Here is a 26,185-nt window from a genome sequence, read left to right on the forward strand (position 1 = left end):
TTACCAAACCTTGTTAGCATTTTTGATTAGCAAATTGGGATATAACACACAACGCTTTGCACAAACAAGTCCTGGTCCATGAGCCGTGCAATACAAATGAATATTAAGAAATAATAGCATGTGTATTCATTATAATACATAATAGACAGGAATCTATCCATAATTAACTAGAGATTTCTATATCGAGCCACAGATGCATTAAAATCTCATGCATTCCTTAAGTGTTTCTGTTGTATTTCATTGCCGTGAATGGGATTGCACCCACATGAAAGGTTGTATGTGTGTCGTGTTTTCTCAGAGGCTGCCAGCAGCAAAGATGCTGAAGTCCGGTTAGAGTAGGAAATTATTAGGAGAGAGAGCACTGCATTGCTTACAAGGGTTTATGTGGGTGGGTGGAATAGCTCTTAGGTGTTTCATTAACGCTTAACTTTAAAATCACCACTGAACATAGGGTTAAAGATTTACTGAATCCAGCTGGGAAACACCCAAGAATTGCACCCTGACTTGTGATTTTTATAGATTTCCCTTTTGAATAGGCAACGAAAACCTCTGCTGAAAAGCGTGCATGGGACCCCATAGTTTAGCAATCAGGGAGCTGTGCGCCAGGGGCCTTACATGCTCAATACTGAACTTGCAGGCAGTTACTTGTGCACAATGTGTGCATGTGTCCAACTGATGAAAGGTGAGGGGTTAAGCACATGACTTCTTGGCCCATCGAACCTTTTACGGGAAAAGTCCTAATCGGGCATAGCATCGCGGTCATGGGCTATCCTAAATGAGAACAGGCCACTCTGTTCCTTCAGTAGGATTTCATAAAATACTTCCACAACGGCACCCATCCTGTTCCCAGTTTCATGCACTTCTTCTCAGCGGTGCTACTTGTTAATACACCTCGTGGTCGAAGGCTGCAGATGGAGAGCGTGCAAGCTTGACTGCAGCTGGGAGGCTACGGGGGCTGCCTGCTGGGTAGAGCCGGGAGCTCTGCGGCTGCCACGTTGATGTTTCACTCAGGCAATCTTGCCAGGTCCCTGGAGAGGCCTGTATTTTTAGACGATCTCCTTCTTTTGCATGCTACAGTAACTGTTTTATATTCCCGTACGCACAGGAGTTCTCCGGCAAAGGCAGAGGGCAAAAGCTATCCTGGTTTGTGCTTTGCTGTTGCAAAATAATGGAGAATGAAACAGAGGAGAGGCATGGGGACGTGTCTATCCTAAATGTGGAACATATTTACCCTCTGGTCCCAGGACTTCTCTTCTGGCACAGCCCTTGCTGCCTTGGACGATCAGCCTGTGCAAGTCCCTATGCTGAGCTAATATCTTTTGGCCTCAGCGGAAGGACTTGCTGGCTGGACAATGAGGGATTTTGCTAAATGCACCTTTAAGGGAGCAATAATGATACAGATGAAACAAACTGCTAATAATATTTTCTCAACTTTAAGAGAAAAAAGGACCCAAAATGCCCCCCAGAGAGGTTGGCATCAGCTCCCCACAGGTTCCTGCTTTCTGCATCACTGAAAATGTGGGCAGCACAGGTCAAAGAAGACGGGCTGGTGTTGGTCCAGGCGAAACGAGAGAACTGTGGTCCCACAAACTGAGCAGAGGTTTATTGGTAATGGCACTGCTGAAACAGTTTGCATAACTCGAATTTATCTTTGAAGCATCTTGCTTAGGGAGGAGGAGCGGTCAGGCTGGATGAGCTTCCCCACTGAGTCGGGGAAGATGGGCTGGAGAAACCTAAGCACTTTCCCGAATGGTGTCAGTGTTATAGCAGCACTAGAAAGGGTCGATCCCTGTCCCACAGGGTTCCTGTACCCCAACCCGGTTTAATTCACACATCCCCTTTCTTTCCATTTCCAAACGGCAAATACGCGGAGAGGAGGAGAAAGCTGCCAGGGGCCTACAAGAGAACAGCTGTAAGTCACTGGGGGAGAGTGTGCTGTCTGCACCAATCTGGCCCCTTTGAAGCTGGTATATTTATTATTTATCTGGGAAGCCTAAAGAGAGTTTAAAGCTCCAGTCCCAGAGTTATGAAAAACAGCAGCTGCTCTGCCAAGCCAGATTGCATAGCACCGGGTTTTCTGATGAGATTAGCTGAATGAAATTTTTTTCCCCTAATTCTTTTTAAGCAAGTTGAATGAAAAAACACCTAATAGAGTCGAGCCTCTGTGACTCCCTTCCCGAGGACTGCCTGCCTGCCGCAAACACCCAACCGGCAAGAGCATTGCAGGAAGAAGCAGCGCCTCCAAAATGCAACGCCTGGCACCTCTCACCCCCTGCCTGGCATCCTGTCACCATTTTTACCTGTACAGTTGAAGCTCCTTCCTAGCACGTGGAAAATTAATCGTCTTCCTGATGTGCTGGCTGGGTTGGAGGTCTATTTTAAATATGTTGTGACCATCAAATCTTACCAGGCCATGCATGGGAGAATGAACTGCTGCAAGTTTGCTATGCAAACCGGATGGCTGACTTCAGTGAGGCAATAAATGGAGTGGAACTGAAGAGAGGACTTTGGGATTCAGCCTTTTAATAATTTTGGCAATGGTTTTTCAGCCTGTATGTGGAGCTGAAAAAATAAGCATGGTATGGTCAGGCTTGGAGCCACAGATCTCCGGAGTCCCAGCACAGAGTGCAGCTGGTGAGAGGCAAAGGCAACTTTAAAGCAATGTAGTTTAAGGTTTTGACCTGGACCCAAGAATACCCGGGCCCTGATTTGCAGCTGCAATGAGAAAGGTAGACATTCAATTGACTTCAAATGGTACCTGCCACTGACTTGGCAGCTTGGTGTCGTAGAGGCAAAGTTGGAGGTTCAGATAAAGATGAGACGATGCTTAGCCCCTAATGCTCTCATCTGTGATGCCTCTATGTGGATTTTCTATCCTCTTATGGTCACATTAGGATTAATGGGAGGCTACCAGGGTTCTCCTGTATCAGTCCACTCGACATTGGGAGGCAAGCAGGACCCCTAATGCTGAGGAGCACACCTGCAAGCTGACTTTCATATGAACTTCTAGAGGAAACATCCAACCTTCAACCAAAGCTGAAGGTCGGTGCTGCAGCTGTAACATCAAAGACTGCCCTATTGTTTCAGTCAAGCTGCAGCTAAGGGAAAGACGGTCTTGGTGTTAACACCCTTTGTCTCGATGCATTGCTGTTTTTCATTGTTCCTGAAGCTTAACCGTAGGCAGAAATCCATCTCTGCAACCAGATTTTGGACATTTCCCCTGCATTTTAATACTATCACTTCCAGGTGAAAATCCCCCTTTCCTGAGGGACTGTATGAGTCCTTTGTAGCTTGCAAGTCCCACTTGTGCTCTGTTTTGAGTGGGGTTTAAGTGGCACCTCAGACATGTTCTAGTGAGTTTTACATTGGCGGCAATCTTGAAGCAAAGTGTGGTTCCCGGTGGGTTAACTGGCATTGCAAGGTCCTGGATAATATTTCAGCTTACAGCACATGGAACAGTTTGCATGCGAGTTATTAACAGGGCGATTTACTGGTGGAAGATATGAAGCAGGGCTCTTCCTAGATCCTGTCTTCGTCTCGTTCTTTGAGAACTGGAAAAAAAAAAAATTCATCTTTTTTCTCACCTGAAAGTTGTAAGAAGGGCATGAGGTGTGCAGCCTCTGAATGCAGCTATCCAAGGAAAAGCCTTCTCCCCACCACACTATATAGAGTCAATTAGAAAAGTAGGAGCAGGGAGAAAATGTTGGTACTGCAACCCTAACTTGAAAGGAGGTCCTAGCCTTTCAGTGAAGCAGAAATCCCAAGGGGAACTAGATGCCGGATGACATATATTTTTGTGTCTTTTTAGGTCACTTTAGATCTTGGGGTATAGCACAATCCATTAAGTGCTCAGGAGCCTGGAGAAAGGGAGACATTTTTCAAAGCAAAACATGTTCTCTCCACCTTTTCAGCACGACTAGTCTGACGAGTCCCTAGCAAAGAACTGGATGCCAGCTGCAATCTGCCATGCGGATGCATTGACATTTTCTTATTTCACTCCCATCCAACAGAAGTCAAGAGAGAGAAGCAAAAGCAAGGGATTGGAAAGACTTTATTTCACGCCGTTTTAGGAAGTTTCATCACTGTATTTTTTTTTTTTTTATCCAGAGTCCTCGGGAACGCTGCACAGAGATCACCGGCACCAACCCCTTCCCCGCCTCCTGTCCACCTCCCCACTTCTGAACAGAAAGCATTGGCATGGGCTGCGTGCTCACGCAAGCGAGGGAGGGATGCAATGGGCTTGGGCTGGCGTAGTTCAGGCAGGGGCGGTGAGACATGAAACCCTGCCATTGGGTAGCAAGACTGAACATCCCTGGCTAGTAATCTAACCCTTCATGAGGCAGGGCTGCCAATGCTGGTGCACTGATCATGTGGATACATGAGGATGATAATTAGGCCACCGATGCCTTTTCCAGTAGGATGCGAGTCAAGCGTAGGACCCAGATCTTCACAGTGGAAACATAATGCATTAACACATGTAATGCATCTGTAATGAGCCCACCTTACGAAGCATCTCTGCTGTCCCAAATTGTCCTCCCTTCGCTGCTCCTTCCTTCCGTCCAAAACACAAAGCTAATTAGGCAAAACCCTGGGCCAGTGAAAGTTAGCATCATGCCTCATTAATGCTGCTTTTGGGAGACGGGCATGATCCTTCTGACAGGGTGATAACAGCACTGGCCAACCTCTCTCCCTGACCATCTGCAAAACCGACTGGATTCAGAAGCGTCTGTAGCTGGAACAGACTTGACAAAAAAATAAAATAAAAACCAAGCTTCCTCAAATATTGACAGACGTGCTAGATGCCATAGACTATAACTTCTTCTCACCCCTCTCTCATTGCTATGCACCCATAAGCACTGTGGTTAAAGGTAAATAATCCACTGAGGCTTGGAGTTGTGGAGCTTGCCAGCATGTTCTGGAGAAGTATTTTCTGGAATTTCAACTTGAACTTCCCATTTGAATTTTTGCAAGCCCGTTGGGTGCAAGCCCTAAACATCCAGCAAGGTTTCCTTAAGTCTTGGGGAAACAAACTGCACATAGAGAGGAATCTTAATACGCAGACTGTATAATCACCTGTCTATTTGCAAATGCAGTTGCCGCTTAAGTATAACTGGGTGGACGCTTGCAGCTATACACAGGCAAGGTTTCCAGAAGGGACTACTGCTCTCTAAAGGCAGCTGCTTTGATGGGGGCTGATTTTCATAGATTTCATAGACATTCGGGCTGGAAGGGACCTTGGAAGATCATCGAGTCCAGCCCCCTGCCCAAAGGAAGGCGATTTTTCGGAAGGAGGGCGCTTTCGGACAATTGGTCTCAGCTGGGGCACCTGAAATGGAGACATCCAGAGCTACTAATGTCTTCTGAGAAGTTTGGCTAGATGCCTGCTGGTCCTACTTTGGATGACGAGCTACATGTCCCAAAAAGGAAGCTGGGGCATCTAATTCTGGAGTCTACTTTTTTAACAGTTTGGGCCCTTATGTATAACTGCCAGATTTTTAAACCTGCATCTCTGTCTTTCCTTTCATGCCATGCATTGCACAGACAGGCTGCGTCTCGTCATTCTTTGCTATATGGCCAAAGCCCTTGGCCTCTCGAAGAAAATGAATGCAACCAAAAGCTGATTTGGATGGATAGCCATGCACTGGGAACCAACCCTGAAGACTGTGTTCAATTTGTATGCGGTCCTTACTTGGGTAAAACTCCCACTTCCAAAGTTTTGTATGAGTAAAGATGTCAAGACTACGGCCTTATCATTTAATGCAGCTGTTTCTGCAACAGCTGTTGGGAGCTGCACAGGGCGAGTGCCAGCATGGGCTCTGAGAAAGTTGGGTGGGTGCAGTGCAGTCCCTGCATGCCTCGCAACCTGGCCAGTTGTGTCTACACCTCGACTGTCAGAGCATCTCCTGGACAGGAATCCCAAATCTGACCCTTTTTTTTTATAAAAGGACCATCACAAGGACATACCATCCTGAATGACTTCAGGTTTAGAGGTGACCTTGCTCTTTGAGGACACATGGGCGACTCTCTCAAGTCAAATGAAACTAATTTGGCTGGTCTGTCTACAACGCCACCATATGCACTGCTTTCAGGACCCGCGCACGTGTCCTTCCTTTGTTAGATACACATCAATGAATGCCACCATGCTATGTATACACATTAATAACAGTTTCCCCCAGAAAGAAGATGCAGAAGATGAGAATGGCTTGGCAAATGATGGAACCGTAGAAGGTGTTCCCAGAGCTCTCGGGAACGATTCATGCGCAGACACACGGTAAATTATTTGGGGAGACCTGTCTCCTGCTCCGTCTCCTTCCAGGTGGCCGAAAACCCTCCGAATGGGGCAAACTTTGTTCTTGCCAAAGCTATTAGATCATGCCTGCTAGCCAAGGTGGAAGGAAGAGACCGACAGTTCCCAGCAAGCAAACGATGATGAACATCCAGAGGAAGATTCTGTCGATGACCATGGCGACGTACTTCCAGTCCTCCTTCACCTGGAAATGCAGAGATGAGAGGAGCAATTAGGGCAGCTACAGTGAAAGGCCGGTGCACTCATCATGCAGAGTCAGGGGTTTCTCCTATTAAAGTGCAGATATGCTGAATTTGCAACCAAGCAAGCCCATCAAATAACTCACTGTGCAAATAACTAATCAGGTATATGCAATAGCCAATTTTCCATGAGCGTGGGTATGTGTGAGTTGGGCAGAGGTTCAAGCTGGAGGAAAAGGCGTTCCTCTCTGCCCTGCTTAAATAGCTGAAATGGACTTAACACCAAGTCCACCTGGGGAAGGGATTTTTCTGCTATTGCTGAGTCAGAAGTGCAAATGAGCTAGAAAAGAAGAGCAATGATTTCACTGCCTCCCCTTCATACCCCTCGCATTTTGTGCTGGGAGGATTTTTCCCAGGACCTTTCTCCTTGGAAGACCAAAAGGTTTTCTGTCCCACTGAGCTGGAATTAGTCATTACAGATGATCTTTTTTTTTTTTTTTTTTTGAATAACAAACTGCACGCACAGGAAAACCTTTAAAAAACAAGGGCAAAAAAACCCTGCACTGCAGTCATTAATTTCTTTCCCAGGAAGCAGTAGGAGAAGACAGTGAAGTCTTAATTTATATGGATGTTCCCATTACAATTACCTATAATGTACTGCATGGTGGTTAATACACTAACCACTGCCCAGGGCTCTGGGTTGAAATGTAGCAATTTGTCTTGTTGTTTGCTGGGGATTTATTAGGCCATAACATAGCTGAAGGGTTCAGCAATTAATAACAGTAATATGTAATATTCCTGCAGGGGCTTTCATCCATAAATCCCCCAACCCCTTATAAAGCACATTAAGTACTATTATCTGCCCTTTATAGATGGAGAAACTGAAGTAGAGAGAGGTCGGTTATCTGTTGAAGGAAAAGCAGCAAGTTGCTGGCAGCATTAGGTAGAGACTCAAACTCCCATTACCCTCCCCTGCCCACTGTGCTTAAACTCTGAAGAGTTAAAATGACACTATAATATTTCTTATTTTTGTTTTTTTTAATGGGAGCAGAGTTGAGACCATGCTGGGTGTGTTGGTGGTGCTAGCCGGGGCCCTGTGTCCTGGAAGCTGTATCATAGGCATTTTGGTGATGTCCCACAGGAGATGCCTCTTTGGTTTAACTTCAAAGTCTTTACAACCTCATAATCTGTGTTGCAAAATACCTGTCACTTTAGCCACAGGGAATAATCAATAAGCATCCATTGTACATCGTGCCATTTTAAAACATTTACACTTTGGAGAGTAGCTGAGGTCATTTCTTAGTACAAGGTAGGCAACGAGTAGTTTTGCAAAGGCCCTTAAATACAGTTGCTTGCTTTTATGGGCTTCCTGGATTTACTGAATACTGAAAATGCTCTTAAGCCTGTCAAAGTAAAAGGAAGTTCTCCAAGTGTCAATGAAATAGCTATTTCCGTCTCAAATAATGGAGTGGGTTTTTGCAGGTTTTAGTGGCATCATAAACAATGTTCCAGGCATCAGCTAATACAATATTATGATCTGTCATACAGTCAAACAAATCAGCTGCCATGAATAAAATCCAGTCACCTTACAAACCTGCCTCTTTCCTTTCTTTATTATTAATGGATGTGTAGCAGAGGTTTATCTTCTGATAAGTCGCACAAGTTTGCAGAGAAATTATGACTTGCTGCTGGCAGATGGCAATTCTAGCTTCTGCGCAACATGTTGTGGTATTTTGTAGGGCTAGTGGGTTTATACATCACCTAGAAGTTTTCTGCATTTAGCTCTTGTATTGGCTTGCAATCTTTTTTTATGAATTAATGGTAAATCTTCAACTCTATGTGCCATTGACCAAGATCACTGAATAGTTCATACAAATCAGCCTTTGGTGTACTGCATTTGCTCTGTTACTTTGATTATTTACTAGTTCTATAGCTTATTCTAATTATGTAAGTCACCTGGTTTTGTGCCTGCTCCCTAAATGGAAAGATGAATGTTTTAAATAGGAAATACCAAGCTCTGATGAAGGAATAACACGCTTTCCCCATGCATTGTTCCTAATACTGCGGTTCATGAAACTTCAGCAACTCTGCACTAATAGTGTAACGCGCACTATTACCTTGTAGCCAGCCTGCTTGTACTTTCATATATCCTTGATCCCTGGAAAGTGATAATAAATTATGTGAAGGGAAGCTGGTAATCTGATTCTACAGTCATCTTGGACTTCTTTTCCTTTTCAAAGACATTTAACTGTGCTGAATCTAAAGGGCCAAATGCAGAAATCATATCCCTGCTTTCTTCATCTTAATTTATTTAAACGAATGGGTGCCTAATTTTCTTTAACTTCATTCTCCAGGAGTCACCTTGAATTAATATCAACTATTCTATGAATTAGCTCAGTGGTGCAATTAAAATCTTAGGGTAATAGTCCTGTGACTGAATTTAATTCAAAGAGGAAAAACAAATATTTTAGTACCATGAGAGTAAATATTTTTAACTCAGTCCACACATTATACAGGCCTGCTATAACATCAGAGCAGAACTGCGAGCATCTGCATTGACATTGAGAAGGGCACGCTGTCAAGAGGAGGTGGGACCTGGACACAGACGGGGTACCCCCTGCAATGAGCTGTCTCCACTGCATCTAACAGATGGCAACTCAGACATTGCATTCCCAGACATACACGATGGACTGCACTCGTCTACTCACTTCAGGGGAAAGACTTGCTGAAAAGATGCACTGGCAATACGTAAGGAAGGGCGACTGCAGAAATGACATACCGGTGACACGTGAGGAAAGCGAATGCAGCAGTAATAGGTTAAGGGCTACAATTGAATTGGGTGAGACTGTTGATGCTTGCAGCTAAATATACCCCCTTCTACTTGTCACTTGAGATGGGTGGGTCAAAATATGGTACAAGTGATATACCACAAGGAATAAAGCAACCTTGCAAAGTCCAAAGTATTCGCACTTGATCCAGCGAATACTTATGCAGCGGAGCCATTCTAGTCACCACTCTGGCACTGCCTGGATGATTTTAAGTCAAATGTGTGTATCAACAATTTGTTGCATTGAGGCCAGTGTCCTCAAGACCTGGCAGAATTGAGCCCTTTGTGCTCAGATATAGCTGGTGGGGGAGAGGATATAATGCTTATTTCTTGCTCAGATTTCCTATTCCGAATCAAAGACAAGCAACTGAATCTCATGAGCAATCTGGGGAAGGGACAGTCTTTTTGTTTTGTATTTGTACACCACCAAGTACACAGGGTTGTAATGTGGGACTGGGGTTCGTTCCTAGGCTCTGTGGAAACACAACAAAGTTGAAACAACTCTTGTAATCCCTGAGAAATCTGCAATTGGTCGGGATGGGCCCTCTAATTTAAACTAGGCAATTTATTTGGTGATTTCCACCTTTCCCCACCCCCTTTATCAACTGGAAAAGAGCAGGTCACGCTGTCCTCTGCCTTCTTCACCGCTGCTGAGAGCAATTCTGAGCTGTTTGCTGGCTTGCGAGTGTCACAGTTTGACATTCAGCGTTCATGCTGGCTGCCACAGCTAAGTAAGTTTGGAAATGTCATTTCTGTTCCAGGATGTTTGCAGCCAAATATTAGCGACTGTGAATTTTGCAGTCGGGTGCACAACTGGAAATCCACATTCAGCAAATATTTCAGCTTTTGCGGCAAAAGGGCTTTTTGCAACTCTTTATGCTCGGCAGGCTTAGGCGCTTGCTTGTTCCAGGGAAGGAAACATGAAGAGGGTTTTGAGCAGCTCTACTGAAATTTCCCTTCAAGTTTGACTATATTTGCAGAATACTCCGTTCTTCTTGACAATGACCATCTCAGTTTGCGAGAAGTATCGCTAAGTGGCTATTATTCAGCACCAGAGACGGAGCACAGAAGGGAGATGGTTGAATCCAGGAGAGGAGCTGGAAAAAAGAACAGGAAAGGGAGGTATTTTTGTCTTTCCCGCCGGCTTCACCTCCTCTTCGTATCACCCTCTTTGTAGTAATTTGTGCGGAGTACAATTTGCAGAGATTGTCACCAGCAACTGGGCTACAGATGTCAGCATTGGACATTTGAAGTTTTGATCCATGTTCCGATAAGTTGTTAAGAGGCAACTTCCAAGGTTGTCCAAAGGAAAGGATTGAGGGGCTGCGAACAAGCCAGGTCTCCCCATCTGGAGTCTCCAAATACACGGGCCCTTAAAACAGCCCTATGCTCTCTCCTTGCAGACCCTAGTGTAAGGACTGGTGTGAGGTGCCGACGTACTCCAGGGATTGAAAGCTGGCAGACCAGTTCTTTAGGGACCATAATCTGTGGCAAAGTTTAGAGCGGTCCCAAAGGTATATATTATACCTTGTTATAAATAAAGCTGGTGGTAGGGAGGGCTGGCGGAGGGGGAGGGGATTCTACATCCCTAAAATGATCTTACTTCAAAATAGTATCAAATATTGCACACATCTTTGAATTTGCTTTCCCTGATTAATCCAGCAAATGTGTTCCCTGGCAGGAAGGCTGGCCCAAGCCGTGCATTTTAAGCAGCCATTGCATAATATAAGGCAGAAAGCAAATATCCAGCTCCTACCTGCTCTACAACTGGGCAGAAAATCTAAGAGGCGAAGTTATGCCATCCAGGAACAGAAACAAGAAGCATGGGACCTCTGAGTCGCACTGGAACAGCTCAGATTTAGGATGTGGGATGGCTACAAGGAGGGAATGAGAAGAAAAGCTGCAGGGCAAAGAACTACTTCAAGCAATGATTTAGCAAACAACTCTACATAAGCAATGCATCTGAGGAAAGGAAATGGGTCTGCAGACAACTGAAACCTGATTCAGCCAAGGGGGGCTGACTACAGAAGCGTGTGTACATTGCTACTGACTTCAGGGGGGATCCTTCTGGCACTTCTGTTTAGTCCTGATTCAATTACCCTGCTGGAATCACAGCTAATGGGAATAGAAAAAGGTGTCAGATGTGTTTGACTGTTTCTGGTTACAGTTTATTTCCCCATTTCTTCCCCTTCTGTTCCTGCCCAAGTGCAGGGGGGCTGGACCCAGTGATCTGTAAGGTCCCTTCCAGCCCTAACAACTATGAAACGATGCAGCTTTAACAAACGAATATCCATTGAGTTGGAGAGAAAAGAAACGGCAAAGATCTGAAGTTAGGGAAAATAGGATGGAGCATTTCAAAGTCCATACTGCGCAATCTGCCTTATCTTTTCCTAAGAATATGAGCTGCACTGGTATTCTCAGCCAGCTAGAAGATCTGAGCGCAGATGCTCTGTGTCCTACCACTTCTTATTGTACTATTCACAGGACAATTTGTATCACACCATAATGCTGGCCTCTAGCACACTTCAAACACCGGTTCTGGAAAAAGAAGCAAAATGCAAATAGTGCAAAGCTACCAGCACCGAGCTGGGGTGCAAATTAATTACCAGCAAAGCCTTCCTTTGCACAGAAGAAACAACACGAGTCACCAGTAACTGCACTGCCAGACCCTTATGTGGGACTGGAAAAGGCAGCAAGGCTCCTGTCTGGCTCACCTGAGCTATGCAATTTGTCTTGCTTATCAAAGTCCGCAAGCAATCTCTGATGGCATTTCTAGTATACAGTGGAAGTATCCAATTTTCTCTAATTTCTCAATGTGAACTCCTGCGCCTGCACTTGTACACAGATATTCTTTTTGTAATGCACTACTTTTGTAACACGCGACTGCTCCTGGGTTTCCCTTTCTTCTTTCTAATTAAGCACTTAATTAAATGAGGTATTTTCTTTTCATTTAGCAACCCTGACCCCTGTGGCAACAATACTTAACAGTAATACAAGTCAGGAACTTCCCGAGAAACTCTGGTTCCATTACTACACACACACGCACTAAGTGGCAGCAACAGTGCTTCCTCTCTCAAGTTGTAGACAGGTTCAGGGTAACTGGTGACATTATTTATTTATTTATTTGTGGTGGGAAGGGAAAGGGGATTTGTGCTCCATTAAAGATGTCAATGCGTGACTCTTCATTCTGACTTCAGATGACAGCCAGCTTTTTGAAATATCAGGAATTTTCCATAGGTTTCTCCCTTGTTAGCTTCGGTTCACGTTATACTGTTGCCTTTGTTTCACAGAATGGATCATGCCTGCTTCCGTTCCTGGATTCAGAAGAAATGCAACCCCACAAAACCTGCTGGGGAGGGCAGAAAATCAGTGCAGAGAGCTTAGCTATTCCACCCAACAAAGACAATGAGCCCCGGGGCTTCTTCACTGCTTTTTTTTTTTTCTATTTTCTAAGGAAATTGCAGTGCTCTCTATGGTGTTAGATGCCGATGAAACCATCTTGTTTATTTAGAAATCAAATGAAACAATTTAATATTATAGATGTTTCCTTCCTTCCCCAATGAAAGACGAAGCAGCAGAGATCCCCAGGGTAATATTTTTTTGCAATTTGCTTTTCAGTTCTCTTACTGGATTTTTCTTGCAACTAAACCCACAGACTGATGTGGTAAGCCCTTCATTTACAGGATGCCAAACCCCGCTCTTTCCCATACAGAGAAATCTGTGATGTAGGTAATTGTCCCCTGAAGATACATAAAACGTTTCACAAGGAAAAAGTATTTGATGATATTGGATAACACTCAACAGTTTGTTACAAGCACTATCAACATTGCAAATGAGAGAATATAAATATTACAAGCGTTTGCTTTGTAGATATCAACACGCTTATTTTAAGGAGATTTGTAGCAAATGGAAGGTATCATTGCTCTGATGAAGAAGGAAAATATGATTTCTTTTTGAAGAAAAAAATATCTATTGGCTTCCAGGCATTTCTTCTGATTTACACTGTTAAAATGAGACTAGAATTTAGTTCTTAGGGTCTTGGGTCAATGTGTGATGCCTTTCACCCTGCAGAGAAGGATGGTCTCTTGGTCAGGGCACTTGGTCCCAGTCTCTGCTCTGTTACAGAGCAGTGTGGCTTAATGCGTTTCACTTAGTCCCTCTACGTCTCAATTTTCCATCTAAAAAATGGCAATACTAGCCTTCCCCTGCCTTCACAGGGGTGTTCATATAAATATATGAAAGTTTTTGGGGAGCTGGGATACTCTGGTAAATGAGCGTATGAAAATAGATGGCAGCCTGGATTTATGATGGCGATGCTTAGGTTCGCTACTCACGTGTTCATGTGCTGCTCAGCACAGTACAAGACACATGTGCAAAAACAGTGCTCATGCCCAAGGGATGGACAGCCTATAAGGGGGAACAGCAGTGATGCTACAAAAGTACCGTGCACTGCAGATATCCACAAAGGCATGCCTCAAGACTAACTTTGCTACAGCAGCCCAACTCCAGGAGCTTTTTCTGCCTGTGGGTGAATTTCTGGTCCAGCAGGTGTTATCAAGACATCTCCAAACTTTCCATCAGGTGTTGCCATAATTACTGATGACATCCCATTGCTGGAAGAACAGCAATAGGTGGGAGTGAACGCTGCACTCAGGCATGTGAAAGGGGGCTATTAATGGCCTACATTTGGACAAGATCAGGGAGAAATTCCTACCACGTGTGCTGTTCCAGTCCTGGGCTTACCTGGGGTGGTATTTGTTCATCTTCTCTACCAACCTCTTGCATCAAGAGTATGCAACCTACCACAGCCCTCTTCTCTGTTGGTCTGAGCCAGGATGTGAACTTCTGTCTGCAGCAGCAAAAACGTCCAGTTTGGTCCCCCAGAGTCTTGACTATTTGCCCCTTTGTAAAGCAGGTGCAGATGGCTACTCTACTGTTGATGCACCACACAGTAGATGCCTACTCTACTGTGTGAATACCTACCCGTCGGCATAAAACCGGTAGTACCCAAATCAGGCCTCGGAGCAGTAAACCTACCCTAACCCCACAGCATGAAAGGCTGCATCAGGAGCTTTGCTTTGTCAGACTCAATAACCCAAGTCAATACTTAATAGAAAGCAGGAAGTGATAATTCCCAGCCTGTCAGAGGCTTATCTGTAAAGCAAAATTCAGTTAAGTTCCCAATAAATGATTGCTTTTAGTTCTCTTTCTGCATTTTATCTGATGTTTGCAGTGTACAGGCTTTCCACTCCCAGATAATAGCTTTAAGGATGGGTTATTGTGTTTGGCAGCGCTCGGGGCCCAATTCTGGGCAGTACTGAGTACTCTTAGCTTCCCCTACTGCTAATGGGATTTACAGCATCCAGCTTCTCACAGGAGTTGTCTAGCACTTGGCGTGACCACAGGTCAGGGCGGAAGAGCTCAGGGAAGCCTGCTCAGTTATGATTTGCTTTCAGCGAGTGCAGTTTGCTCTCTTGTTATAAGACCATGTCCTGGTCTTTTATTTGTAGGCAACTGCAGTGTGCTAAACTTAGAAACAACGGTGTTCAACAAGACGCAGAGCCAGGAGACGGGCACCGTGAATTACAACGCTAGCAAAGCTGGGCCTGTTAAAACTACATTGTGGCAGCCAAGGTTAAAAAGAGCAACGGGAGACTCGGTTCTCAACAACGGCGTGACAATACGCCGCGGTCTTCTCCGACATGGATAACTCCAGCGGCAGCACAGCCCTGGGGCCAAGCTGAAACCCAATTCAGCAAGCTGCTGAGTTCCCGTGCCCGGTTTTCACTAGACCTGGTTGAAATAGTTCAAACCCTGAAATTGTTTATCTCACATTTTGAGTGGAGACTCCCATTAAAATTCAGAAAAAGAGAGCGGAGAAGGTTTCCCCCTCCTTTTCCTGGTTGCTTTTACATGAGGTTTTGTAACCCCTCTTTAAGAAGCATGATGGGCATGGGCCGGGTCATTATACTTACTGAGAAATCTGCATCCTCTGCTCTCAAGTGGTCTGCGATATAGTGGACCCCCTCCACCGCCAGCTTCAGGGCAGGGGACATCAGCAGAAGGGGCTGCTCTTTGGTGCTGTGAGCTTTGGTGCCTTGCCCTGAAGTGCCGGCAGCTTCCTTCTTCTTGCACTTGCACTTGCAGGGAGAGGGCTTGCGCGGGGACCGGTCTTCATTCAGGCGGCAACGTTGAGAGGCTGGAGAGCCACTGGACTGGCCGTTGGTCTGGGATGACTCCTCCTGCAGGTAGCAATACTGGATGCTCCTGGATCTACACCGGATGCTCCCTTCCTCATCTTTATTGGGGCTGTACATCTGCTGAACGCTTAATGACCTGCTTTTGGCGATGGAGGGAGCTTGTGTGTCGCTCAGGAGGTGGCTGGGGGGCTGCGGGGAAGAGCAGCTCACCTGCACCGGGTCCTGGGGCAGCACAGAGTACTGGCCTGAAGGTGACTTGCAGACCGATGGGGGCTTCGTTGGCTCCTCGAGATGGGCACGGAGGGAGGATGTGGGGGATTGCTCATTGCTCTGAGGGCTGGTTGAAGAGGAGGTCACAAAGTTGGGCTCTGCTTCGGTCTCGGACCAAATTCTCGGAGCGTTGGCTATTTTGTGCATGGACTCGATGAGCTTCTTGCAATTGTCCTTCACTGCCGAGGGCCGCTTCATGAAGAGGAGGCGCGGGACCACGTCGAGGAAGATCCTTCTCACCCAATCTGGCATGGTGTGGGTGCGTGGTGAACGGTGGTGCACGTTCAGTACGAAGACAGTGATGATGATGGACAAGGTGACAAATATCATGGTGAAGAGCAGATACTCTCCAATCAGGGGAATGACCAGGGAGGTGGAGGGGATGATCTCAGTGATGAGCAGCAGAAAGACAGTCAACGACAGCAGCACGGAAATGCAAAGCGTGATCTTCTCACCGCACTCCGAAGGCAAGTAGAAGACCAAGACAGTCAAGCAGGAGATGAGGAGGCAAGGGATGATCAGATTGATGGTGTAGAACAAAGGCAGCCTCCTGATAATAAAGGAGTAGGTTATATCGGGATAGATCTCTGTGCAGCACTCGTATTTCTTGATGTTGTAGTTGCCCACGGCATTAATGATGACCCATTCCCCACTCTCCCAGTAGTCCAGCTGGTCCACGTGACTGTGCATGCTCACTAAGTCTATCTTGGCTTTGTCATAGGTCCAGGAGCCGAACTTCATGGTGCAGTTTTGCTGGTCAAAGGGAAAGAAGGTGACATCAATGCTGCAGGAGCTTTTGTAGATGGCAGGAGGTGTCCATTTGATTCTGCCATCGTAAAACAGGTGGGCTTTAGTCAGGTGAGTGACAGCAAAGTCCCCATCCGCACTGAGGGGAAAATGAAATGAAGGAGGGGGAAAAAACAAAGAATCAGAATCCATTCATCCGTTTTGAATCCATTCACAAACCTTGCAAAATGTGGCTCACGCTTGCAAAATGCCATTCGCAATTTGCACACTTGTGCGCACAAAAGTGCATGCATTCTGAACCCCCCATTTGTATGTGCATTCCTGTGTGTGTACACACACCGAGTGACTGTGCAGCTGTGCAGACAAGTGAGCCAGACTGTGCAGGTCATTTTGAAAATATTGGTTGTTGACAGGATACCGAGATCACTTTACCTCCGAGCAGGGGGCCAACTTCCGAGGCAGCCCTTTTAACCACACATACCCTCACCACAAGCCCTTTTAGGACAGGCAGTAAAGAGAACTTTTACACTGAATATGCATTGTGGTGATAGGCAGGTGAGTTGTAACTACTGGCAGGTTCCTCCTTTTGGGGGAAGCTGCTGCGACCTGAGCTCTTGCTAAAAGTGCAGATATAATTGCCAGACAACTTCCAATGAATGATGTCAAAGGCACTTTTCTTTTTTTTCCCATGGGCACCAGCACACAAACAAGCTACACTGTGCATGAAAATTGGGCAAATGTACTCAGAGTGGATTAAGAAACCTCTTTGCATGCACAAATGTTCAATTTGCAAGTGCCAACCTAAGCAGGCAAAAACAGCAGGCCTCACCTTGCACAAATTAGGCCCTTAGGTTCAGAACTGGTGCCAGAGGTTTGGTTTTACTTCTCCTCCAAAAGACCAGACTTCCAGCAGCCCAGTGTCCCCTAATACAGGTGAAGCATGGGTTCAGTACAGACACAGGGAAGGGCGCAACCTTTTTCATTAGTACCAACATGTCTTGCTGTACGTAGGTGCTCCCTGAAGGTCTTCCATCAAATTACTTGGCCAGTTTGGAGCTCGCTTTGCTATAGAGCAGTGGTAGTATCATGCTGTCAGACCTCCTGGCTGTAGGCTATGCCAGATTAATTGTGAGGTTTGCTATAAATAAAGCACTTCAGAGTAATCTTCTAGTCGGTTGCTGGGAAAATAGTGAGAACTTCCTACTAATAATGAGAGAAACTCAACTCTGGAGCCTCCAGCTACTGAGCTCTGCAAGGTTTGTAAAACCTCCCCTGCTCTCTTAACATAGGCACCTGTGTTCCTGGACTTGGATCGGCAGGCTTTTCACCAATGACCTGAAACAAACTTGGCTTTTGTCACTTTATTTTATATATAGACTTAAAAGCCAGCAATTAGTTTCTAAGTAACAAAGGGAAATCCACCTTCATTACAAAATGAAGTTAATTGGCAAAATAGACACTTCTCATATCAAAGTAACACTGGGGCTGCATTGCATCCCTGCATAATTTGTGGAATTGTGATGTTACTCCTTTAGTGCATTTCTGTCAACCGTGGATTCCCTGCGGCGCGGGATGTGAACCACTGCAAAGTTCAGATCTGGCCTCACGCCCAAAATTTGCCTCCCGGGTGGTTTGCATCTGTGAATTTGGTCTGGGAACATCTCTACTAATAATGCAAAGAGTTTGTAATGATTTAGTTTAGGGTATTGATCATTAATATATTGTAGGCCTGATCAATTATATCCATGTAATGATTGCTCTATTAGTACCAGGGCCCAGGGAATTCCATTAAGATTTGCAGCTGGTTTACCAAAAATTATAGAAAATGAGGGTTGAAGGGACCGCAGGAGGTCACATCTCGTCCAACCCCCTGCTCCAAGCAGGACCCGCCCCAACTACATCATCCCAGCCAAGGCTTTGTCTACCCAGGTCTTAAACACCTCCAAGGATGGAGATCCCAGCACCTCTCTGGGGAACCTGTTCCAGTGTTTTTCTACCTTGCTAGTGAGAGAGTTTCTCCTAATGTCTAACCTAAAATCATCTTGCTGCAACTTGAGCCCATTGCTCCTTGCCCTGTCATCTGCCCCCAGTAAGACCAGTCCAGCTCCGTCCTCTTTGCAACCCCCTGCAGGGAGTTGAAGGCTGCTATCAAATCCCTCCTTGGTCTTCTCTTCTCCACACTAAATAAGCCCAGTTCCCTCCTCACAAGTCATGTGCCCCAGCCCACAAACCATTTTCACTGCCCTCCACCGGACTCTCCAATTTGTCCACCTCCTTTCTGTACTGTGGGACCCAAAACTGGACACAGGACTCCAGATGTGGCCTCCCCAGTGCTGAATAGAGTAAAAAAATATTCTTACATCCTGGGCATCTCAACAAATCAGCAATCCTTACAATTCACCACTTTCATGAAACCAAGATCTTCCTTTGATGTATGCAGTTTACTACATTTTTGTAAAGCCAGTCAACAGATCTTGACCTGAATATACAAAAAAAATTGTGGATTTCTCTAATTTAGCTGTTCCTGTCACGCTTCTTTCTTTTTCTAAGCAAGATGTTCTCATTTTGTAGGTATTTGCTTTCCTGTCATGGCAAAACGTTGCATGCCGCAAACTGACACCACGGCCAAGAGTCTTGCTTCTCACCTCAATGCTGTCTACCGTTGAGTTTAATCTGACAGCCCGCGTCCCTGCCTGTTAGGAAGGGGCGTTGGGGAAGATGTGGCTCAAACCATTTCTTCAATGGTCAGAGCACTTCAAGTTCCCCATCTATCTCAGCCTCGCTAATTATTCCAGCTGCACTTTCGGCAGTCAGCCGCGTGCCCCAACGGATCCTGCCTGTGCCATTTATCTTGCAACCAAAGACGAACAAAAGACGTCTAATCCCAGCACGCTCTGCTATTGTACTGCTGCTGTCGCAGCACATCCGAGCGCTGAAGCAGGGGAAGGATGCTGTCAGCTTCCCAAGAAGAGTGGCTGCAGCCTGGATCGGCTCCATCTGCAGAGATTTTTGGCTGGAAAAAAGCGGTTTCTATCTATAACCCAGTTAATAATTTATCTCCAGTTTTTAGCAGACTCTTTCTGCCCCCACTTAGGATTGTTGTTTATTTATTAGCATTGTTGCTGGTCAGAAATCTGCACGCTGAGACGTTTCTCCTTTTTTGGAGAAAAAGACGATATAAACTAATGCCATAAACTTATCCATGAAGATGCCACTGTTTTCCGCACTGGTTTTATTGCTCTCTTTTTCACTAGCCATATGCTACTCTTTCAAAGGCATGGACGTTTTCACACTGCTGGGCATCTGAATTCCCACTTGCCATTTTTAGTTTAATTTTAAAAAAACAGTGAAAACAAAAATTGCATCTGGATCCAGATTGCTTCTGAGTTTTTGCATCTGATGCACAGATCCTGGTCCAAAATAATTTTTGAAAGACGCAAAGCCATATCTGTGCGCACATGCATGCAAGGACCGAGAGCTTTGTATGGTTGAGATTCCTAGAATCGCAGAAAACAGGAGTCGGAAGGGGCATCGCATCGAGTCCAACCCCCTGCTCAAAGGAAGACCAGCCCCAGCAAGCTCACCCTGGACTGGGCTCTGTCTAGCCAGGTCTTAAAAGCCTCCAAGGATGATGGTTCCCTAACGCACATGGTGTTAAGTGCCTAATTTTCAAGTGCAAATGATAAACCTGTGATTTGAGGCACAACTACCTGAGTAGCTGGCACATTCAGAGTGACCCTCTATACAAGCTGCCTGCCTGATTTGCACATGTGATACTCTGGGTCACTATCTTTGTGAACTCAGGGGGGTGTGTGTGTGGGGAGATGCGGGGGTTGAGCCTGTAAAAAAATAGCACCAGCCAAATAACCAGGTCATTTCTAGAGCGTGCTGTCTCCATTTCATTCAACACCACTACCGAACCCAGCTCAAAGGCGCTTGATATGGCTTCTTCCCCAGGCCACCATCAGACTGAATGAGCAATGCAAGCTTTCTGATATCAGAGAAACGCGGAGTGGTAAAGGCCTGCCGGGCTAATTGGGACGTTGAACAAGCATGTTCGTTTCTGCCTCCCTGAGCTGGGACAAGTGGCAGGCTAAACGCTTCACTTGAATCTGTGGAGCCTGGGATTCAGTAAAGGGACTGAATCATTTGTTAGTGTTTCTGACATTGCCGTCTACACGCAGCATCAGAGGGGAGGGATGGCAGATAGGGGGGGCACCGAAAACCAGATTCAAGCTCTCTGCATCACGCGCTCTCGTGCCCTATTTTCCTTTTCACCATGTGCTCAAAATGGAGCCACCTCTCATCGCTCTTTAGAGTCCTTAACAGCTTTGAGTTCACTCGTTTCCTGGCATCTCTTTTACCTCCAACTCATATTGCAATCCGCGCAAAACAAGCCCGGCTGCTGCAGCGAAGATGCCTTTGCCTTACATTCAGCAGCACCAAAGTGCAACAGCAGCCAAGGGACAAGGTGGCATCCTACGTCTTGAGACTAACACAGGTGGGTTTTAGAGTCTCCAAGCACCATATTCGAGTGATTCAACTTCAAATCCCTGTTGTCAGCTGCAGGGGCATCGAGGTCCCTGCTTTGCACATTGAGAAACAGTGGCACAGAAAGGCTTCCAATACCCTGGCTTAGACTATTCCCATCTCAGTCCTACTCCATCACCGTATTGAGAGGCCACTCAGGAAATAAAGCTCCAGTACTGGTGGTGGGATGTGGCCCTCGGTCCTTTGCCTTGGGCATAGAGGTCGTCTTTGGCAGGGACGGTGCAGAAGTCCAACCCTTAAATGTTGGCTCGCGTTAGCCATGCAATGATCCCAGCAGGATCACTAAAACAAAAACCTGTTATCTCAGCTACTTTTGTAGGGAAGTTCAGATTATTGACTAAGCAGCTTTTTTTTTAATTAAAAGCATCTGCTGTCTACGGTGTTGGGTTTTTTTTTGTGTGCGTGTGTTCATTAAAAAAGAACAAACATCAAAAACTTTTGGCTTTCTGGCCCTCTGACAAATTCTGAACTTTTCCTATAAGCTTTTTTCACCCAGCGAGGCACCCCCAGCAGGGTTTATGGATTTGGAAACACTCTCCTGGCTTTCCACTCTCTTTTGATTGAAGAAAGGCATTACTGCTATTCCATCCAAAGAACTCCACTCCTTTGCTATTCACTTTCCTACTACTCATTTCTTGGCTAAAACACATCTTTTTTTGCCCCCAGGCTTTGCCTACCTGCAAAGCAAGACCAAGCCATGAAACTGTTGGCACATTTGACACTCCAGTGAGCATTGTTGTTGTTCTCCCTTTAAACCACAACAGGAATTTGAAACCTCGTTCTGCATTTAATGAGATCTCTGAGGCATGATTAAATCATTCATTAATGGAACAGTATGTTTATCATTGGACTTGCATTGCAGATGAGTGATAATGAGTGTCCCCATCAGCATTTCCAGGTACAGATCTGTGCAACTGGTTAGCATGTAGTATAGGGGGCTACTACTTTCCTTTTAAAGGACTGGGAACTGGTTGATGGTGGTGGGATATGAAGGCCAACCGGCATTGATCACCTTATGCTTGACCTGGACCAATGCTTGCTGGTCAGGGATGGACCGTTCTTCATTGCTCTGCCTGCCTTGTGAAGAGCTGGAGAGGTGTGGGGGACACGAGATGCTGGAGAGCAAAGCATGCCATTCTGTCTTCGGTGGAAATCGGTGGGAGGGACGGAGAACTCCAGCTACCTCTGCCACTCACCCCATTTGGTGCAATTCACCATAAGCCATATCACCTTGAGGATGGGGCAAAGCCCCAGGGCCCCATTACCTCCTGCTGGCTCCACATCAGAAGGAAAGCTCACCTTCAGACCACGCTAACCGAGACACTTGCACTGCCTAGGACAAACATCACCCCAGCAATCACTGGCCAAATCTGACTAGCATAGTCCCTTATGGGCAAACCCAATCCATTTGAATGCAGTTATTGTCCAGAGCAGAACTATATTCTTATCTTGCTCCAACAAGACAAGGCAGCTGCAAACTGGTACAAGGGAAAAAGCATTCACAAAGTCTGGCTAGTAAGAGGTGTACATCAGAAGAGGAGTGCCTTGAAGGCAGTTAAGTTAGCCAAGTTCTCTTGACTATTCAGGCCCCGAAAGCTCTGAATATCTGTCTGTAATTATTTCCAGAACTGCTAATTTTTTTTTTTTTTATGCCAGACACAATCACTTCTACCAACGCAAAGAAGAGGGACGCTCATTAACCACCTCTGAAAACATCTCAGTCTTGTTCTTCCCTCTGTTCGCAGACCAACGGTCCCTTCCTCACTTCAACACTTCCTTGAACTCCTCACTTCAGAGCTATCACAAAAAGAGCTGAATTGGGATTCAAGAGCGGTATTGTTCCACTGACAAATATCGAGTGTGCCTCATTAAAAAGCCTTGATGAAGACTCTTTTGCCAATTTCTATTTTCCCTGCAGTTGGGAGATACATCAGCTCATAAAATTAAATGTTTTCAGAATGCATATAAATGAGGCGCAAATTTATTTTAATTTCTGACTACACAATTTTAATTTAAACAGTGCTCGAGAAGCCTGCAAATGAGCTATATACTTATATAGATATAGCCAGATAGTCCTTCCTTTAGAGCATTTTTCATCCACAAGCAGAAACCTAGACAGATCTGGGTTATTGAAGTGCTCTCTCCTGCAAACCGTCTACCTCCCCCCCTCCACTTACTAAGCATTAAAGAGAGACAACTGTAATATTCCGATTAAATGACTCTCCAATGGCAGATTAAAGCAGAGTTTGTTCAGCAAATATTTTGTGCCAAGGAAACACATGCTACAAATTAATGAGTTAGGTGAGGAATGCAGTTTCCACTAACCTCTGAGAAGGTGCAGTATAGGTGTATGTGTACCGATCCATAAGCACAGTCACTTATATGTGCCTGCAGGGTTGGTTTTTGTGTTTTTTTTACAGCTGTAATCTTAGCTATTAGGTGAGGTGTTCAGAATGGGATTTTTTGCAGAAGTCCTGGTTTGAGCAAAATTTCCCAACTGCAAATACTCACACTAGACTCCACTCCTTAAGCCTTACACTCACTCAGGTGGCATCAGAGGCATCCAACCAAAACCAGCTAGCAAAGCATGACTTTTTCAAGTGAACTGATGAATTCGCAGACCCAGAGCCATGGCTGGCTATAGATCTGATAGACCGTCATATCCATGTCAAATAGCTAGCTAGCAGCTACGCTTCTGTTGCGGAAATCTCCATGCACTGATGCAGGCGATAGCATGGTGCATGCCCAAGTCGAAAGGGTTAACCAGAACTCATGATTTCCCCTCTGAACTATTATATGAATAATTTTGAAAGCAAATCAGTTCTGGAAAACTGCACGGTGCACAATGACAACGTATGAATGGAAAGTGAGGGCAAACCTGCTGAAAGTACTGTTCACTACAAATGGGTCAGCCACCATGAGCGAGCCTAGGATAAAACTACCTGCCTGAATGTTACAGATCCCATTATGGAGCATCTGGTTTTCTTGGCACAGGGAGGGAAGAGAGGGAGGTTTTGCCATTTCCCTATTAAATCGCCTTCCTTTATTTTACATGTGTTTTGTCACGTTGACTAGAAACTATTTTCAGGCTTGGAGTTTATCTCATCAAGGCTGCAAAACCCAACAGCATGTTAATTTCCCCCAAGGATATTAATTTGGTTTTAAATTCCTTATGAATGTTGACAAGCACATATACTCTCTAGGCCACACTGGCCAAATTTACTGATTTAATTTGGGCCTCTAGAGTAAATAAGTGGAAGCATTTGGCAATAATGAGCTTAGATAAGAGAATAACTAACAACAAGGGGTATGATTTCCTTGAAGATGAAAATCTCTCACTTCCATTTCAGGTCCATAATTTCTGTATAGTCCCAAAGGTGAAAACAAGAAAGGCTTCTGTGTAGTCTTCTATCCAGAAACTCTCTCCCAAAACATTGCATCCTCAGCAAAAACACCAGGACTCTCCTTGTCCACACAGGAAAGCCTCCTGAAATACTTGGCCTTAAAATGGATAAACACTGGACTAAGCCCAGTGGGCCAGATGTTCAGTGCCACCAGAGCCCCCCTATTCTGGCAATATATAGCAGCTTGCGGGTGGCCATTAATTACTTACACCTGCTTTAAAGGCCTCTTGGATTAGCAATGCCCCCCCCTCCGCCCACCCAAAGAACCCAAACCCCAGCATAGGAGGAAATCTTTGCAGCTGGGATTACTGCTTTTTGTGCTGTCCAGTACTGTCCCACTCTTACCGTCTACTCTCCTATCTCTCTGCTGTGTCCTTTATCATACACATCCCACCAAAAACTAGCCAGTGATGGTTGCATTTCAAGTGAACCCCTGAATCCACAGACCCAGGGCCGTGGATGTGACAGACCTTTATGCCCATGTAGAACAGTTAGCAACGCTCCTGGGACCTTCTACGTTGTTTGTAACCTCCTTGGGGCAAAGACCACCTCTTTGTTCTGTATTTAGATGATGGGGGCTCCAATGCATTCCTAAATAGAGATGGTGGTGATGGCAATGCTATCAGATGGGAAAAGGTAGGTAAGATCCAAGCTCATTCATCCTTGTTGTATTAATAACCTTCTCAGAGTTCACTGCTATTCAGGTGGGTGACTGGGGCTCCTGAATTGAGATAACTGGAAGTAGGGAATGACATATTTTTTGTGTAGCAATAAGGACTCATTCCCCTTGTGAAGGGTGCAGGGGACTAGCAGCAGTGTTCCTTGGTTTCAATTTAAGGCCCTAATCACATGATATTAGTGCTGTGCTTGGGTCTGCATTGAGGAGGAGGAGGTCTGAGTGCTCGTGAATTAATAATGACCACCATAATCATCAGAGGTGCGGAGCACGCAGTCGTCCCAGGGGTTTCTGTAAGAGCTGCAATTGCTCAGCACCATTTATGGCTCGGGTCCCTAGAGACGAGGAAATGCAAATGCCATTGATTTAAAGGGATCCAATCCCCTTACTATATTTTTACTTTAGACATTAATTGAAAAAAACAACTCAAAGTGGGCCCATGCAGCTGGCTTTGCAGAGGAGAGGTTCAGGTTGGCACTGCCGCAGGGTACAGGCTTTCAATGGACAGTGCTGGCTGGCAAGGGCCCTTCTGCCTGTGCTTCTTTGCTAAGCATGTGGATAGCACTATAGGTGAAGGAGTGCAGACATTGCCCTGAACCTTTAAGATCTCACCCAAGGGTGAGGGTTTTTTGTTTTTTTTTTTTATGGTGAAAGATAGGAACCCAGGGAGAAGCAGCTCCAGAAGAACAGATCTGTGCCTCTATTTTCACTATTCTCCTATGTGGCCTGATCTATCAGCTGCAGAGCTGGGTGGAGCATTGTGTGCTACTTCTTTCATTGCGCACCCCTACTTCTTTCTACCAGCTGCACACCCGTTGCACGATGTGGGTGGGAAGAATTGAGGACAGGGGGCCAGCTGGTGTAACTTAGAGCAGCCTTTACTCCGGTCTATGTTACGTTGGGGCTAGTTTTGTTCCTGGCTGAATCCATCATAGCAGGAGCAGAAAAGCTGCTGAGAACCCCCTTCGTTCCTGCTTCCTCTTTCCCCAGAAGCACCAGGGATAAATTATGGCACATTTGAATT

General features: G+C 45.5%; 1 protein-coding gene and 1 long non-coding RNA gene across 2 annotated transcripts in view; one reads left to right on the forward strand and one right to left on the reverse strand.

Moving 5' to 3' along the window:
• Positions 1-4,031: 4,031 nt before the first annotated feature.
• Positions 4,032-26,185, reverse strand: part of CHRNA4 (cholinergic receptor nicotinic alpha 4 subunit) — a 30,763-nt gene continuing 8,609 nt past the window's right edge. The window contains exons 4-5 of the mRNA XM_019548262.1: positions 15,289-16,669; positions 4,032-6,491 (exon numbers count right to left, since the gene is read on the reverse strand). Coding sequence (XP_019403807.1) covers positions 6,366-6,491; positions 15,289-16,669 — 1,507 coding nt within the window. The 3' untranslated portion in view covers positions 4,032-6,365. The remainder of the gene's footprint in view (positions 6,492-15,288; positions 16,670-26,185) is intronic.
• On the forward strand, positions 20,386-23,086 carry LOC109318846. Its single transcript, XR_002103334.1, has 3 exons — positions 20,386-21,031; positions 21,748-21,807; positions 22,738-23,086. It is a non-coding gene; the product is annotated as an uncharacterized LOC109318846 (long non-coding RNA).

The sequence above is a fragment of the Crocodylus porosus genome, unplaced genomic scaffold (assembly GCF_001723895.1).
Source record: "Crocodylus porosus isolate Cpor-Errol unplaced genomic scaffold, CroPor_comp1, whole genome shotgun sequence".
NCBI classification, from domain to species: domain Eukaryota; kingdom Metazoa; phylum Chordata; order Crocodylia; family Crocodylidae; genus Crocodylus; species Crocodylus porosus.